Source organism: Notothenia rossii (genome assembly GCF_949606895.1).
Source record: "Notothenia rossii genome assembly, chromosome: 11".
Lineage (NCBI taxonomy): Eukaryota > Metazoa > Chordata > Actinopteri > Perciformes > Nototheniidae > Notothenia > Notothenia rossii.
The window spans coordinates 10183517-10200827 of NC_136910.1; the positions used below are offsets into that span (position 1 = coordinate 10183517).

At 39.2% G+C, this 17311-nt stretch overlaps 1 protein-coding gene across 1 annotated transcript; it reads right to left on the reverse strand.

Annotated features, from left to right (window-relative positions):
* Nucleotides 1–340: 340 nt before the first annotated feature.
* On the reverse strand, nt 341–2389 carry LOC307023568 (neurexophilin-1-like). The gene is made up of 2 exons (XM_079656880.1): nt 2250–2389; nt 341–1786 (listed from the first exon to the last, which is right to left on the reverse strand). The coding sequence occupies exons 1-2, from the start codon at nt 2307–2309 to the stop codon at nt 1115–1117; spliced, it is 732 nt and encodes a 243-aa protein (XP_079513006.1). The 5' UTR covers nt 2310–2389; the 3' UTR covers nt 341–1114.
* Between the last annotated feature and the right edge of the window lie 14922 nt (nt 2390–17311).

Here is a 17311-nt window from a genome sequence, read left to right on the forward strand (position 1 = left end):
CTAACGCCTCAACATCTTCAGGTATATTTCTTTACTCCACTTTAATGATGTGAAACCTTTAAGGATTAACTTTTCGGTAAGTATATGTTGGTCTTAAAAATTCTGACAGATAATACATAAATATAGTAAAGTATATATCATACTTTGATAAAACTGCATGTGTAGTATGAGAGTTTATTAACTAATGTTTAAGCTTTGCTGTTGCAGGCCCGATTTACTTCAGTCTTCGTCCACCATGGAGGAATGAAAGAAAATACGTTTTCTTCACAAATTCAAGGTGGCAAATGGTGAGTTGTTGATAAACAAAGGTTTATTTTGAAGTATTTCTTTAATAGGGTTGATTGCTTCACATACATGTCCTTAGTGTGTACATGAGGTCTAACATTTGGCAACATTTGGCAAAAGTGTAAATTGATATGCAAAAGAAGAACTTGCAAATGCATGGGACATCCTGACTATACAGTGAGTATACACATATATAGTCTTATTTCTTAAGTATTACAAACTAACTTAACTATATCACACCTTACAAACCAAAACTTGCTATTGTCTAGTATCGCAGATAGTATGGTTAGAGCAAAAGTAATTACTTTATTCAATTAATATTTTGAGAATCATTCAGGCCCTTTAAAGAGAATAAAATACTAAATATGATTTATCTCCTCTCAGGGATTATCTGCATTGCCTTATGTTTAAGGTTTTCATGAGCATTATTCGCAACTTTCATAAAAACTAAAGGATACATTGAAAAGTATGAATTTCAAAAACAAACAATCGCCACATCTGTCCTTTATTATCCTGTAAATATAATGTATGATGTCTTTTATTGTTTTATGTTTCATTTGGAACCTATATGCTGCAGCTCTCCCTTGAAAAAGAGATCTATGATCTCAAGGGACCAATCTGATTTAAATAAAGGTTTGAAATGAAATGACATCAATCAATGAAAATATATTTGTTCCACCCCTAATACTGTGCATTTCAAAAACAGCTATTGTAGTCTAGAACAAGCAGATATTGGACTAAAACATACTGTATACTTTAAATGCTGACCAATGGTAAAACAAGCATTCACTTGAACTGGATGTATTGGAGTATTCTCTTTGCCCTCTGGTTAACCTGTGGGCAGGTAGGCTCCTGGGTTGTGGGAGCTGTAGTCCGGACACACTTTCTGCACCAGTCTGTAGTCGGTGCTGTAGAAAGAGACGTAGATGCAGATGACCTGGAAGGGCTTGGAACACATCCAGGTGACGTGGCTCTGCGTCTGCTCCTGAGCGCAGGTCTTGGACGGGTCGTAGTTACACAGCATCACCTTTTTGTTGCGCTCCGTCTTCTCGTAGTCCACCCTGCAGTTGAAGGTCTTGGACTCTTTGGGGTTGACCACACTCTGGCGCTCCAGATCAAACTCTACCTCCTTCATCGGGGGCACGAGGCTAACGGACACGTTGCCCACCCCTGTGGAGTTGTGGCGGAAGTAGACTCCCAGAGAGCCGTTCCCGTGATCCACAATCTTTCCCATTATCATCAGATTCAGTTTGACCGTTTTAATGTTTGAGTAGAAGTCCCCCCAGCTGAACGTCCTGGAGAACTTGGATGCTCCATGGACTTTCATGATGGGACGGAGCTTTATTTTTAAGGATGGGTTGGAGTGTGACTGGGAGTTTCCTCCGAGTATTTCCAGAAGTCCCTGCTTAGCATGGGGGCCGGTGAGGGGGAGTTTGGTGTTGGGAATCAAATGTCCAGTTGTCCTGAAGGAGACTTTATCCTGATGTTGCCCAAGAACAAACTAGACAGGAAATCAGGAGAGAAATGTGAATGTTAAGTACAAGGGGACATAAATGTTTAGAGATTCAGTTTATATTCTTTAAGAATATCTATTCTACGTTACACTACTTTCCAAAAACATAAAAGTGATGTGTCCAAAATAGAAATGTATTGACTTAACAACATACTTAAGCATCACAAGTAAATAGACTACTGTATATCTAACTACACACATACTGTTTACACTCCAAAAATGCATTATATTTAATTATTTTGACATGTAACTGCAAAATAATTAATCATTGTACAGGGTTATATCATGGTATAATAAAAGGTCATGGCTGAAAATAGGCTAATTTAGTTAAAAGATACTTAAAATGCAAAAGATTGGTACACTTTATTAACAAATACACTTTGCTGCTGTCCACCTGCTTGCTCGTTATTTCCCTAACATAACACCGGTGTGAATGATGTCCTTGACTTACCAAACCAAAGGTTCCTTCCAGAAGTATCCAAACAAAGTACCGTGGGGCGAACATCTCCATACTGCGTGAATCCCTGTCTTAAGATCCATCCATTCACCTGGACTTCCTTCAGGCTGAGTACAGTTATAAGTCCATGTTGAAATGCTCCTTCATTTGAAAGTCTGGGAGAGTTGTTCCTGCAGAAACCCTCCTGTGTGCTGCAGCTCCCTCGCAGACACACTGGGAGGCTTTTTCAGATCCCAAGGTTTTTAACACTCAGTTTTGCTGTGTCTCCCCCTCTCTCTCTCTCTCTCTCACCCTCCCTCACACACACTCACATTCCCCTTTCTTTAAAGAGATGCAGTGTTAACAATAACCCATCTGGATGTCCAGCCTGTTGTCCCCCTCCCCTTCTCTCTCCATCACTGGAAAACATCTTGCATTATCTCCTGGGTGATGAAATATAAAAATTGACACTTTTTAAAATGAGGATTTTTGATGAATTTGACTGTCACTGCCCCACTGTGGCCTGAGAGCGAAGTGCAGACTGGGCTGGAATAATACAAATTGACTAGTACATACATGTCAAACATCAAATCAGGCACGTGGTGGATTACATTTCGGCCGGCAGGATAATGTTTAATTACTATTAGATCTGGCCCGTCGGTATATTGCACGCACACCTTCACTCCACCCTGAGGGTCTCCTCAGCTCAGAGCCTGACCCCAAACATTGATGAACTTGCACCCAAAATGAGATGCCAAGTATCTGGCTTGAACGAGCATCCCAGAGCAGCACACTGAGTTTAAATGGATGTTTCCTTCTGCACTTTTTTTCTTGCAACAACAGGGCATGTTTGTTTTTTTCTTTGAGGGAAATTGTTTTTTTGAAGCTGTTGTTGGCCTGTGGAAAAATGTAATAAGAAATGACTCCGGAAAATCTGCAGATAGAGCCATAAGAAATTAATGAAACTGATTATTTCATGTTTAATGGGCAGTAATTTAAGCTTTGTTAGTTCCAGGTTTAATATGTGCAATAAGTTCATTTCAATAAGTTTTGCAATAAACATTGAACCAGTCCGGCCCTCGACTGGCACTGATTTTTAAATGTTGGCCCACTGTGTGTTTGAGTTTGACACTCCTGGCAACTATAATTCTAAACAAAAATAAAACAGAAACATATTTATGGCATATTAAACAATGAAATTTTTTATTAAAAGTTATAAGAATATATTGTTGTAAAGCTTGTCATAAATTTGTCGCAAGAAAGTTAGTACAGTCTGAAAAAAAGTCTTAAATGTGTCATATTTTTTCTTTAACAAGTAATAGCAATTTGTAATATGCCATACCATTTTACAGAAATATAATAGAAACATGATGAAAGTCTGCAATAAAATAAGTTATAGTATGATATGAAAGTATAAAATATAATTTTAAAAAACTATAAAAAGGTCCAAAATGTTATATAAAATAATCATAGCCATTCAAAAAGGTTGTAAAAAGGTTCAGAGTTTAGTATGTAAAGAAAATCAAAGCATAGTATACCATAATATTGAATAGAAATGTTGTAGACGCCAAAGAATAGTTTCATTTTAAATATAAAAGTCATAGCATGCACTAACATATCTTAACAATGGAATAAAAAAGATCACATTGTAGTTTTTTATAAAGAGGGATTAAGTAAAGTACGACAAATCTCATCAACAAAGGCAGGTTAAGGGCGGAGGCTGCACGCAGGGACAATCCATCATCAAGCCTTTCTTGCATTGTTTTTTTGGTGGCTTAAAGGAATTCCAGTTTGTGGCTCTGAACCAACTCAGAGACGTGACTGACGGCCACCTGGCACATCAGAGATCTCTGCAGCCGATGCTTTCCTGTAACTCCATCGACACTTGATTTCATAAAGTCACCTAATCGTGTAAATATCTTTTTTTAATCAAAAATAACAACCTGAATCATTTAAACTCCTAATTTGCCTCATAAAGGTGGAGATAAGCATGTGATATGGTTCCAGGAGAGGTAGTTTAATTCATTCACCTGCTGCAGATTTGATATTTTTGGGTCATTTGGATTAATTTGCACCTGGAGAATGTCCCGCCTCCTGTCAGCCTGCTTTCGCTTGTTACGAAGGTCATGTTGCATGTTTTTGTTTAGTTGCATTAAGCTTCTAAGGACAGAGTTACGATAAGGAAGCGAAAAAAAAAAAAGGGTTTCTATTTCAGATCAGGATAGATTTTTGAAAGCTATCAGCACTTTCCTGTTAGCTGTGTATCAGAGCAACAAGTGTGTTCAAGTTAAAACAAAAAAAAACGAATTTCCTGATTACCATAAGCTTTAATAAAAACTGCATTAACTTGTAATACAAGAGACCAGAAAACTGACAAAAAGATACACCGACGCTTTAAAAAGGATCTGTTTTTTCTTCATCGATACAATCATTTTCATCAACCAACTTAAATCAGACACAGTTATAAAATAAATATGATCAAATTATAAACTTAGCAGCACTTCGGTATTGATTGTTGGTTTGTGTTTCTTGAGCCTTTTAGATATCCAGGTGCTTTCAAGAGCATAGTGGATTTTAAACCTTCTCTGTCAACTTAATAACTAGTTCTGAAGGGGCTTCATTTTAATTAATAATGTGGAACTTGAAGGATGCAATTGCTCAGATAAAACACAGCACATAAGCTGAGACTATCTGCATTACGGATCAGTGTGGGAGTTTAAAGGCGTGAGACGTGTGTGTTCAGTTTTTTCACAAAGGGGAATCATATTTGGAGTCCACATTTATGCCATACGTAACTGACTGTCTGTGTTTATTATACTGGAATTATTGTTTTGTTGCACAATTTACTACACTAACGCATTTATGTTACCATGTAAATTTAAATGTCAACACAAACAAACAGAAAAACACACCTATCAAGTAAATGTTGTTTCCTTTTTAAAAACTCTTTAAATCTGTCTTTTTTCTTCCTGGGCCAAAATGCCTTGTTGATGCCAGAGGTCAGAGGAGAATGGTTCAAGATGATAGAAAGGCAACAGATGTGGACTCCAAATAGGATTTCCCTTTGTGTGTTACAACATCAACAGGTAAGCTAATAAACAAGCTCACGTCCCTGTTTTATGCAATAAAGCTCACCTGCAGGTCAATATAATGATTGATGCTGTTGTTAATAAGCTAGGTGTGTCTGATGAAGTGTCAACTTGATGTGTGCGTGTTCTATTGTATCCATCAGGGACGAACATTTAAAGAATGGCCGCCCAAACAAGGAACTACTCTTCCAAAAAGATTTCAAATATGTTGTACACACAGTCCTTCAAAACTCATCACACACGTCTCACGCCTTTAAACTCCCACACTGATCTGTAATGCAGATAGTCTCAGCTTATGTGCTGTGTTTTATCTGAGCAATTGCATCCTTCAAATTCCACATTATTTAAACTAACATGAAGCCCCTTCAGAACTAGTTATTAAGTTGACAGAAATGGTTCAAAATCCACTATGCTTTTGAAAGCACCTTGATATCTAAAAGGCTCTGCTCTACCTATTTGTATGCTTTTATTGTCTGTCCATAGACTTTATGTGCCTTATATTTATTCTTATAATATAATATTTTATTATATTATGATCTTGAGTCGTGGCTGAGCCTGTTGCTGTGGTCCTGGATCATGAGTCCTGGATGGATATCCTCGTGGATTCATCTTCTTATTATAGACACATGCATTTCCCAACATTTGGTCTACCTATGTTGCAAATGTATTATCTTTTCAATTTACACACGGCATCTATTGCACGTCTGTCCGTCCTGGGAGAGGGATCCCTCCTCTGTTGCTCTCCCTGAGGTTTCTCCCATTTTCCCCTTTAAACTGTAGGGTTTTCTCTGGAAGTTTTTCCTTGTACGATGTGAGGGTCTAAGGACAGAGGGTGTCGTATTGTTATACTGATATTCTGTACAAACTGTGAAGTCCACTGAGACAAATGTAACATTTGTGATATTGGGCTATATAAATAAACATTGATTGATTGATTATAATGTTATGTTAATTGTGAAGCACTTTGGCAAACCCTCTGTTTTTATCATGTGCTATAGAAATAAAATGGATTGGATTGGTTTTAAAGTTTGTTCTCATTTGGGGCACATGTGAGAAGCAGGCTTACTGGCTCTGAAAAGATCCTGAAAAGAAAGCACTTAAATCAGTTGATGTGAACTCTACATCCTTCCTATGAATTGGGATATAGTACCAAAACAACTGAAGATACCTCGTGAACAGCAATGCTTCTCTTCTCTCAAGTAGTGCTCTTCTCTCTTGTGTCAAACTTACAGCACACTGTGATTCTGGTACAGACTTTGATTAAAGAATTACATTCAAAATGAGACTTTTAACACATTGCTTCATCAAACTAGTTCAGACATTGATTGCCATCAGGTGTGCCTTAATTCACCTGGTGCTGATTAGCAAAGATTTACACTTCCATTTAAAAGTCAATAATAGGAAGAAGCGACATATAAATAAATACCGCTCAAATCCACAAGGTAGTGTGTTTATCAGGATGGAGAACAAAAGGTAAACTAAAACAAAGTTAGATAAAAAGCTTTCTATCTCTGTGCAATGCAAGCATAGCTCACAATAGGTGCCTCTATCTTTGTCTTTTTCTGTCGTCCTTCCAGGTAAATGGAAGTCTCTCTTTTTCCACCTCTGTCAAGTTTCGTATCACGACATCGATTTAATATCAATATATTTCCCAGTTAGCCCGGCAACATTTTAACTGCCGTATCAAGGGTTTAGAACGACAAATCCACACAGATTTTCCTTTTAATAGTTTTCCATGCATCTACCTGCACTGCTAGGTCGACGTGTGGACTTTGAGAATCAGAATCAGAATACCTCCCACGGAGGGGAAATGTGCCTTGTTACAGCAGAAAAAGAGCCGCAGACAGCTTGGTGTTACATATGTTACATAAAAAAGTATTAAAGTAAAAAAAAAGTTATAACATTTTACTTATTATCTATCCACCCTCCCACTCTCCATAATCTTAAACTGACCAGTCATTCACAAGGCTATCACAAGATGCAAAAATACACATTCAGGCAGACACATGAAGAATCACTTTTAGATGTATAATCAGTAAGCATCTGGACTGAAGACGCATGCTTTTGTGTCTGTGTGTTTTACTGAGATTGGTAAAATAATCCTATTCTCTTCAGTGATCTTAAGTCATCACTACTTCTGTAAATGTATCAATGAAACTCTGTAATGTTGTTTATTTCCTGCAGCGTTGCAAACCCATCCATCACAGAGGTCAGAGACCCATCCCAGCATGACCCTAAAGCTCACACTTTGACAGGTTATTATGTATTTTTTAAATCTCTCTCTCTCTCTCAATGTCTGTATTCTTATAGGTGATCTATGGATATATTCTATATACACTCATCGTCCACTTTATTAGGTACACCTTGCTAGTACCGGGTTGGACCCTCTTTTCCCTTCAGATCTGCTTAAATCTGGCATAGACTCAACAAGGTGCTGGAAACACATATTGACCTGATGGCATCACGCAATTGCGGCTGATTTGTTGGCTGCACATCCATGATGCCAATCTCTCATTCCACCACATCCAAAAGGTGCTCTATTGGATCGATATCTGGTGACTGCCGAGGTAATTTGAGTTTTCAATTAGTTCATTGTCATGTTCATGAAACCAGTTTGAGATAATTTGAGCTAAACTATGCTCAGTTCTAGTATAAAGGGACCTAAAGTATGCCAAGAAAATATCCCCCACACCTTTAACCACCACCACCAGCCTGAACCGTTGATACAAGGCAGGATGGATCCATGCTTTCATGTTGTTTATGCCAGGGGTTTTCAAAGTGTGGGTAGGTGAGCCTCCCCTCAGAGAACATAAGAATAGCCGCGCCCCCCCTCCCAATTATTATTGCTGTTATTATTATTATTATTATTATTATTGTTGTTGTTGCTATAATGCAGGGGTATTCAATTGCATTTCAAAGAGGTCCAGTAAGAGAAAATGTAATTAAACTACCTTCCGCCATTTGAAATTACTGTGTGTGTGTGTTTGAATCTATCGTGCTGACTGCACCGATTTGATTGACTGAGTAGCGTCACCTCCTTAAAACATTAAACAATAACTTTTTTAAACCTTTTTATTTTTATGTTTTAAACATATTGTATAAAACTCCCCCACTACTTGGACTATTCCTTGAACCCCTCTAGAATAAGCCTGAATGGTCTCAACCATATTGCATCAGTAACTTGCACTTGTTATTATAACAAGATCGCAAGGACACTGATAGCGATCGGAAAATTGAGTGTTGTTCAGTTTGTGTGTTGTGGAACATGCGTGTCCGTGCATGAAAATATACCACACACCCAATTACAATTGCATGTTCAATTCACTACCCTGGAAGTTAATACAGTTGTTAAAGTTGGAACAGCCTGTCGACAGCCGTTCTTCCTTGCATGTCAGTCATCGACACCTTCTTACAGAGGACAGGCACATCTAGCTGCAGCACGACCCGTATATTTCCGCATGCCGTGTTCTCAAGACATATTTTTTTTAACATTTTCAACATGGTGGATAAATCCTTATATTCTCCCGGCAACACACTGAACGTCAACTTTGCCTCCTTATTACACTCACCCCTACTTTAGTGGGAACAATGAGTCTGCGTCTTTGATGCACACAGGAATAAACGCAGATCATACTCTGGCTGCAGCCTTTACCGGTACTTGCTTTTGATCAAAGTCAATGCGGAAAACCTGCACTCACACAGGTAGGTGGAGGTGAAGGGAATGAGCACTTTCACTCCTTTTTGGCGAGGTGGGGGAACTCGGTCTCCACAGACAGCCACAAGTGGGCAAGTGTCACTTTACTCGTCTTTTTCTCGTTCTTTTGTGTCTCACGCTGCGCCTCCCCTGAAGCTCTCTGGCGCTCCCCAGGGGGGGCGCGCCTCACACTTTGAAAACCGCTGGTTTATGCCAAATCGTGACCCTTCCGCCAGGGGCGTTTCCTGGACCTGGAAACATTAGGGGCTTAGCCCACAGTGGCGGCACCAGAGATTTTCTTTTGAGGGTGCTGTGGGGTAGCTTGATGTTTCATAGAGGGTGCTCAAACATGTATGGTTTCCCATTAAGGTACCGGGCGCTACAGTGGAATTTTCTACTACAACACTCCCCCCACCCACATATGTGTACACAGACTGTTACAATGAAGGCTCGATAATCAGCTCACGGCATATAGCTGGTATTTTTTTCCTTAATGCAATGCAGAGATATTCAATCGTCAAGCATATACATTTAATTGATTTTAAATGTATTTGATAGTGAGAAGCTTTTATAAATGGATTTACAATATTATCTTTTCACTGCTGAAGACTTTTACTGGAAACCCCAGGAACAACCAGCCACACTTGTTTGACCGGCCTTTACAGAGTATGTAAAACATCCCATGATTAAAGATGATGATATTAATAAAACGTTCACTGCTTCCTCGTGGCATTCCATCATCTGCAGAGGCATTACAGATCTTATCTAGATGTTTGTTCACTTTTTAAATGACTTAAAAGTCAAATGTTCAGCCACATAAACATTTTTGCAAGATATTGTTTTTGATTAACAATAGTTTCCTCGTCATACTGTATCACGCCTTTAGGGTTCTCCCTTCCCTGTAAGGAAATGAATGCTTTGTTTTACGTCGCTGATTTTCTCCGCAACACCGCATACGAAGCCAGATTAAATTAAAGAACTACTTCTCCAACCATATTCCCTTCTCCAGAGTGCCGTGGTTCATTAATGTGGTTCAGCTGCATTATCGCCCGCTGCAGTGCTGCTCGTCCACCGGAGTTGAGTCTACTGTTAACTCGTGGCAGCGGCCGCTGTTAAGTATTCACTGTCCGACTGTCACACAAGCAGCTGATAAATATCCCCCATCCCCATTAGTGAATGTATTTCAGTATGAATTGACGCTGTTTGGCGTCCATTGGACCCATTGGTCCATTGGCAATCGCGCTAGCCAATAGAAGCGCGATTGTTAAATAGTGATGTCTCTATGGCACAGAAGTAAACAGAGGAGTCCAATGGAGGTGTTTGAGGCAGGATGTTAGCCTTTGCAGACCATTTACATGCACAAAAACCTATACAAAGCACTATAGGAAAGGGAGAACCCCAAAAAGCAAGTTACTTCAAAAGACCCTGGATAGTTTTCCTCAAGATGGAATTTGTACCATTTAGCCACCAGCCTGAACCGTTGATACAAGGCAGGATGGATCCATGCTTTCATGTTGTTTATGTCAAATTCTGACCCTTCCACCAGGTATGTTTCCTGGACCTGCAAACCAGAGATTTTCTTTTGAGGTTGCTGTGCAAGCCCGCCTTAACCTGCCATCAGGCCCTGGGGCTGATAGTTTTTGTAGGCCCCCTGTTTAAACAACAAATCAAAGTCATTTATAGCCTCGGCAGGCTCTGTGATCGCACTTCTCCACTCTGCTCTACACGCGCCTGGTCCTCTCCTCCATATGAGTGACGTATCGGGCCTCCCTCATGTATTTGTCCGGTTGCCGTTGGCTCCCCTCCACGTAGCAAGTCCTCGTCGTCCTCTCCATCTCCTCCAACAGATAATGTCCCTCCTGTCTGTTTTTCCTCTCCCGCTACTCCATCGCTATCAGAACCAGACGGCCTACTTGTCTCCGAGGCCCCGCGGCCGGCACCGCTACCGCTCGGTACAGAACTCATCTGTCCTTCCTCCTCATCCTGGCCTACAGGTTTAAAATAACCTGTAAGCGTCGGCATTTTTTGTAATAGCTGCTTGTCTCGAAACTCCTTTTCCCTCAACAATTTCCTTTTCCGAGCGCCACTCAAACTTTTTCTTCACTCAATCACTCGCAATTTGAATAAGTCACATGTGAAACATATTCTCATTCTGACGTGTGGGTGTTTGTGTATATTTGCGTTTGTGTGTATTGTGTTTGTTTCCCGGGGAAAACCCTCACGAGAAACATCGGCTGTTGTTATGCCTGCTGTGACGTCAAGTTACTCCGTTCTCCGCTTGTAATTATGCCGTTACACGCTTCAAAGTTGTATTTATCATCTGAATTTGCCGAAACAAGTTTAATATTCTGAAAGCCAAGACTTTGTTTTTTTTAAATCAGATGAAAACAAACTGTAACGGACCTTGCTGTGTTATCTATCATTACTCTACGTCTTACAATAATAATTTCAGTGGAGGGAGGGGGGCGGCGCTGTGGAACAGCAGAGTGGCGAGGGAGAGCTGTCGTCTTCCCTTTACAAGATTCAAAAATGTATTTATCGTGTGATTTTGGAAATGAAAGTTTCCTATTCTGAAAGCCAAGAATTTGTTTATTTAAAAAAAAAAAAAAACACCCGAAATAAAAAAAAAAGATTTTTTTAAAAAAAAAAAATATTTTTTAATTGGCTCATGATAGGCCCCCGATCTCCGTAGGCCCCTGGGCTTCAGCCCAGGTCAGCCCGTGCATTAAGGCGGCCCTGGTGCTGTGGGGTAGCTTGACGTTTCATAGAGGGTGCTCAAACATGTAGGGTTTCCCAATAAGGTACCGGTACTACAACACTCCCCACACCAGCCTTTACAGAGTATGTAAAACATTTAAATGACTCAGAACTTAAAAGTCAAATGTTCAGCCACATACATTTTTTTGCACGATGTTGTTTTTGATTAACAGTTTCCTCGTCATAGTGAATCACGCCTTTTGGGTTCTCCCTTCCCTGTAAGGAAATTAATGCTTTGTTTTTTTTAGGTGAGGCAGCGACTAATTGGATTCATCAACCAACTAGGTAACTTAAAACTTAAAGTAATAGACTAAAATGTAAAACCCTGAGAAAAAACAAAGGAATATAAGTATAATATAGAGGAATGTATATATTTAAAGGTACAGCACGTAGATGTCTATATATGCAACAGTATCTATTCAACATCTGTGTTTTAATAATTAATTTTAGTGTCACACGGATGCACATAATTTATTTCACATACAAAGTACATTTATGCCGCGGCCCCTAGTGGTCCGCCAAGGCATTGCAAGTGGGCCGCCAAATAATCTTTTAATTTTCTTATTTTGTACAGGCTAAAAGACACAAACATGGACATAACAATAACATATAGGAGATGACATTCCCATCTCAGACAAAAACAAAACAAAAACAGAAGAAATAAAGATACAGTCAGTAGGATCACTTCAACATTTCACAAACAAAAATAGGTTGACAACCAAAAACCACCAAAAACACAACATGGCAAGCCTATTTATTGTTCCTTTAATCCCACTCCTCGTTAGAGCTAATTATTTCCCATTTCATGGCGTGTTGAGCCACCCTTTGATTTTTTGTGGCAATAGTTTTTTCCAAAATAAATTGTATTTTTGATCTACTTTTCAAACACCTTAAATTAAGATTACTCCTTGATTGACTTTTAAAAATATGTATTTTAGCCAGAAGAATAGTTGTGTTTATTAACTGTGTGCGGTCTACATCTAAAAGCCCAAATAAAATATTAAAGGGTGTAAATGCAAATTCAATATTTGCCACCAAATAATTTGCAAAACATTAGGATTTGTGTGGAAACATTTTCATTATTAAGATTTTTTTGTTATTTTAACCTCTTTTCCTTTCTCTTTCTTGATCCTCCTTAGCAACGGTCATTGCAGTCCTTGACAGCGGTATATTGTACTGGATTAACAACGTCTCACATGTTCTGAATTGACCAATCATAACTTTATTTAGCCTCCGTATTGTTTATGGTTGAATGTGGGCTGCGAAAACATTTTTGATTCTTAAGTGGACCCTGAGTTGAAAATGGTTGGGAACCACTGATAATGATCTAGATCAGTGGTTCTCAAATGGGGGTACGCGGACCCCTAGGGGTACGTTGGAGTACTGCAGGGGGTACGTGAGATTTATTTTATGTTAATGAACAAAAAAAACATAATTAATGCATTTAAACAAACTACTAATAGTTGATTAACTACTTTATTCAAAGTTTTAAAGTAATTCTGGATAATAAAATAGGAAAAATAAACGGGGTGCTCTCTTTTCCTCTCCCTCTCCTGACAGCCCGTCAGTTTCGTGCAGCTCGCTGAACCTGTAATAAATGACCCGACAGTAAAGAATAAATATATGTATAACTAGTTTAGCTTGTTCCAGAGTAGATAAACTAGCTAAGTGTGTTAGGTCTAACTCTTAGTGTATTTTGGTCCACTCACCGGTCCGTCACAGCTGAGCTGTGATCATGCAGAGCTGCATGATCTCCGTCAGCAGCAGCTGATCCTATCTCTGATCCCTCTCTCGCGTCCGGTTATACTTCACTAAAGTTTTTGTCCAAATCTATCAGATCTAGCTAGTTCTAGCTAATTATATGACTGCCTGCTTATCAAAGGACATCTAAACAATAAGCGTTACTTGGCAACGGCGTGTTGCCGCAAAGTATAGCACAGCATTATGCATATGTTTATATGAGGGGTAAAAATCCAATGCTCATAAAATGCTCATATCTTTTTTTCTCTTTGTTCCCCACGCCCCAAAATAAATAAATAAATATACAAATTTTAGGAAAAGTAACGAAGTTTGAGCAGTGTGTGTTTTATATGAACAGAGTTACACATAGTGTAATAACTGCAGTTTGCCTCCCTGTCACTGAGAATGACAAAGATCCTCAGTGAAGCACAAGCCCATGTTTCTCACTACATTGTAAGTACAACTTATTAAAAAGGTCAGTTCAATGCAACTAATGTCGTCTTAGTGTTATTGCATGATGTTAAAATTGGTTTGCCATGAATTTAGTGATGGATTGTAAACCTCTGAAATGTAGCATTTAAGTTTTTCTCAGTTACAATGTTGTTGTTTTAATAAATCAGACACTGATGGTGCAAGGCTGTACTGTGCCTCTTTATATAGGCATTTTGTCCCTAACAAATTGTTTTTTCGCTGATCAGGGGGTACTTGGCCGAATATTTGTTCAAAGGGGGTACATTATTGAAAAAAGTTTACAGACAGTTACAGATAATTGCCTCACTTGTGACACACTTGAAAGACCAAGTTAATGACGGGTGATCTTAGAAACCTGGAACACAAATGTTAGCTACCTGAGATTTTTCATTAATACTTTATCAGGTGATTGTTGAGAAACAAAACAGAAACTTAACAACAGTGCCTCGGAACAAAAGAGTTTTCACAAAGAAGTCAGCTTTCACATTCCTAAATATTTTTCTTCCTTCACCGGTTAAGATATAGTAGGGTTTCGATAAATTGTGACTTAAAGTTACTTGCATGGTGTATACAAAAAGTAGAGAAAAAAGGGTTCAATGGGAAATGTTAACATTTTTAATAAATACACCCCATAAAAGCTGCTATTTTCTGGGTACCATCGAGATGACTAAAGTCAAACAAGACATTAATTCCACCCGCATCGTACTGAGATAGAGGCAGATATCTCAGAGTATCTCAAAAACAATATAAAACCAATACTACCAGTGGCGTTTTCTCCTGGAGGCCAAGGGAAGCCTGTTTTTTCGGATTGTAGTTATCATTTTAATAAATAAATAAAAAAACTTCGTTTAGTTTCGGAAATTCTTTGTTGTGTGTTGCTGCCGGCCCGTCTCTCCCCCATTCTCATTGAGTATTTTACAAAGAGTGAAACAGCGCCCCTCTAGATGTTATGGTGAAACAGTAGATTGCACTCTCTGTTGCGAGAGGAGGACGCTAGAAAGGATCCGTCTTGTGTAAATATGACGTCACGTTCTCGTTGTAACTCTCGTTGGAGCGGCTCGGAAACACATCTACAGCAGTAACATGATGCAACATACACATTAATGCAGCTGGATAATAGTAAAACACTGAAAGGGAACATTTTATTGCACCAGGAGCTATCTTGGGACTTTTACTGCGACAACGTTGACTTGCCTGTGAATAAAAAATAAACCATAGTGTTGGTGATCTACAGTGTTGTCATTCTTCTTTGAACAGCAAGACCGCTAACACCCTATTTCAACAATCACACTCCCTGTCATTGACACATTTAATATATAGTTTAGCTTCTCACGATCATTTGCTGTGGCCCACTGATGTTAACGATCGTAACTGAAAGGCTGCTTGCCAAACGTAAACATTCAGCCACGTGACTTGCAAACTCTCGCGAGAGTTTTACACTAGACGGATCCTTTCTAGCCATAACCGAGGAGGCCAGCCGAAATTTGCTTCCCTTGGTGAAAAAAAATGGAGGGATTGACCAATCAGATGAGGCTCACGTCATGCCCCTGGCAACCTGTGATTGGTCAGGGCCATGCCAAGGGAAGCCAGAGGCGGCTGGCTTCCCTTGCCTCACAATCCAACCAAATCGCATCAATTTAGTGGTGCAGTGACGCGTCCCAAAAATCGGAAGTAAGCTGCGCTCGGTTTCCCTCGACAAAATAGCAATGGGATTTCTCCATAGGATTTTGGAAAATAGCTCGAAAAAAGGTCGGTGGAAAACGAACCTGTTAGGTAAATGCACGTTTTGTTCAGTCGGATAATATCCACATGTCTACCCTACTTTTATAATTTTCGAATCCTAAATCTAATCTATAGAAGATAGATAGCGTCACTGCACCACTCTCACCGCCGTTAGAAAGTAGCAAGCAACTGAAGCAAGTGCAATTATGGAGGGTGGAGATTTGGAGTATTTAATCCAAAATAATTGTACTAAACATCTGCTGCAGCAGCAACAACAAATACAATCTGATGACAGGCCAATGCCCAAACTGGAGCTGTGTACAGCGAGGAACAAAGGAGCGAACCGGACGTAAAACGTTAAAGGTCTCCTGATTTAGTTTGTGAATGAATGCTTGAGTTTCGGCTGGAGAGTGCGTGCGGACCTGTCGGTCAGATAACAGGCGTGTGTAAGTCCTGCATCTGTATGATACAAATGTGTGTAAAATGATACCGGGTGCTGTAATCACTCATCTGGTTACGTTATTACATTGACCACCACACCCCAAAAGAAAGTACGTATTATTGGCTTCCCCTAATTTTTTCCCCACGCCACGCTACTGAATACTACTAGTTTCCAGTAAAGCTACGTGAGAGAGACTGTTCTTTTGTCCTCTAGCTTATTTAACTTCCAGTTTTCTCTCAGGAACACATTGACAGATAAATGAGTCTCTGATAATTATACACATATGGTGTGATTGAATTTTACTTCCAGTATACAGACACAGAGACAGATATTTTTGTTGGTTCAACAGATACGGTTACAGATAAGGACAACTTGAACATCACTTTTGATGCCTCAGGCCGTCATGGTGTCCTGAAGTGTGATTTTTTCGGGGTTGGGTGTCAGCCTGTCATGAGATATCTCATAAACGCCCTGAAGGGCATTCTTTAAGTTTCGCTCAAACGCTCACTTCCACTAAAGGACGAACTGGTCCAAGTTCATAGGCCAATGTCACAGAGACCCTAAAACACACGTGTAGACCATAACTCAAGAATTATTATTATAACAGTTTCAAACAAATATCCAATAGTATACAATTCATTTCAATACAAACTATGATTCATATATTCTCAACAGTTATCATTGAAAAAGTATTCAGGTCTGAAAAAATAGTTAATATCAAAGGGCATATTTGTATGTTGTGCCTCTACTCCTGTGACATGTTTCCATGCTTTAATGTTCAAAAAGCTCTTTATTTTTCTCATACTGCCTCCGTCTGAAACCAGAGCCCAGTTTGGATTGGTCAACGGCTTAGAGTGTCCAGCCTCTTAGCCTATCATGTACAATGTGTGGAATTTGTACCATTTGTATAGCATTATCAATTAGTTCATGTGTTTTTAATGGTGACCAATTGTGCTTCGAGGCATTCCCTTTACATAAACACGTTATATTGAAGTGCAGCTTACTCTGTATACTCCAGATTTTTTTTGAAATATATAACCTTTTTGTTTCTGCTGAACAGAGTCTGATAATCTTTATTATTGTTAAAGAACAATGGATTGTTTGGTTCACTAGGTATGAGGAAGCAATTAGAATAGGACAAGTTACAGGAATACCCACTGAT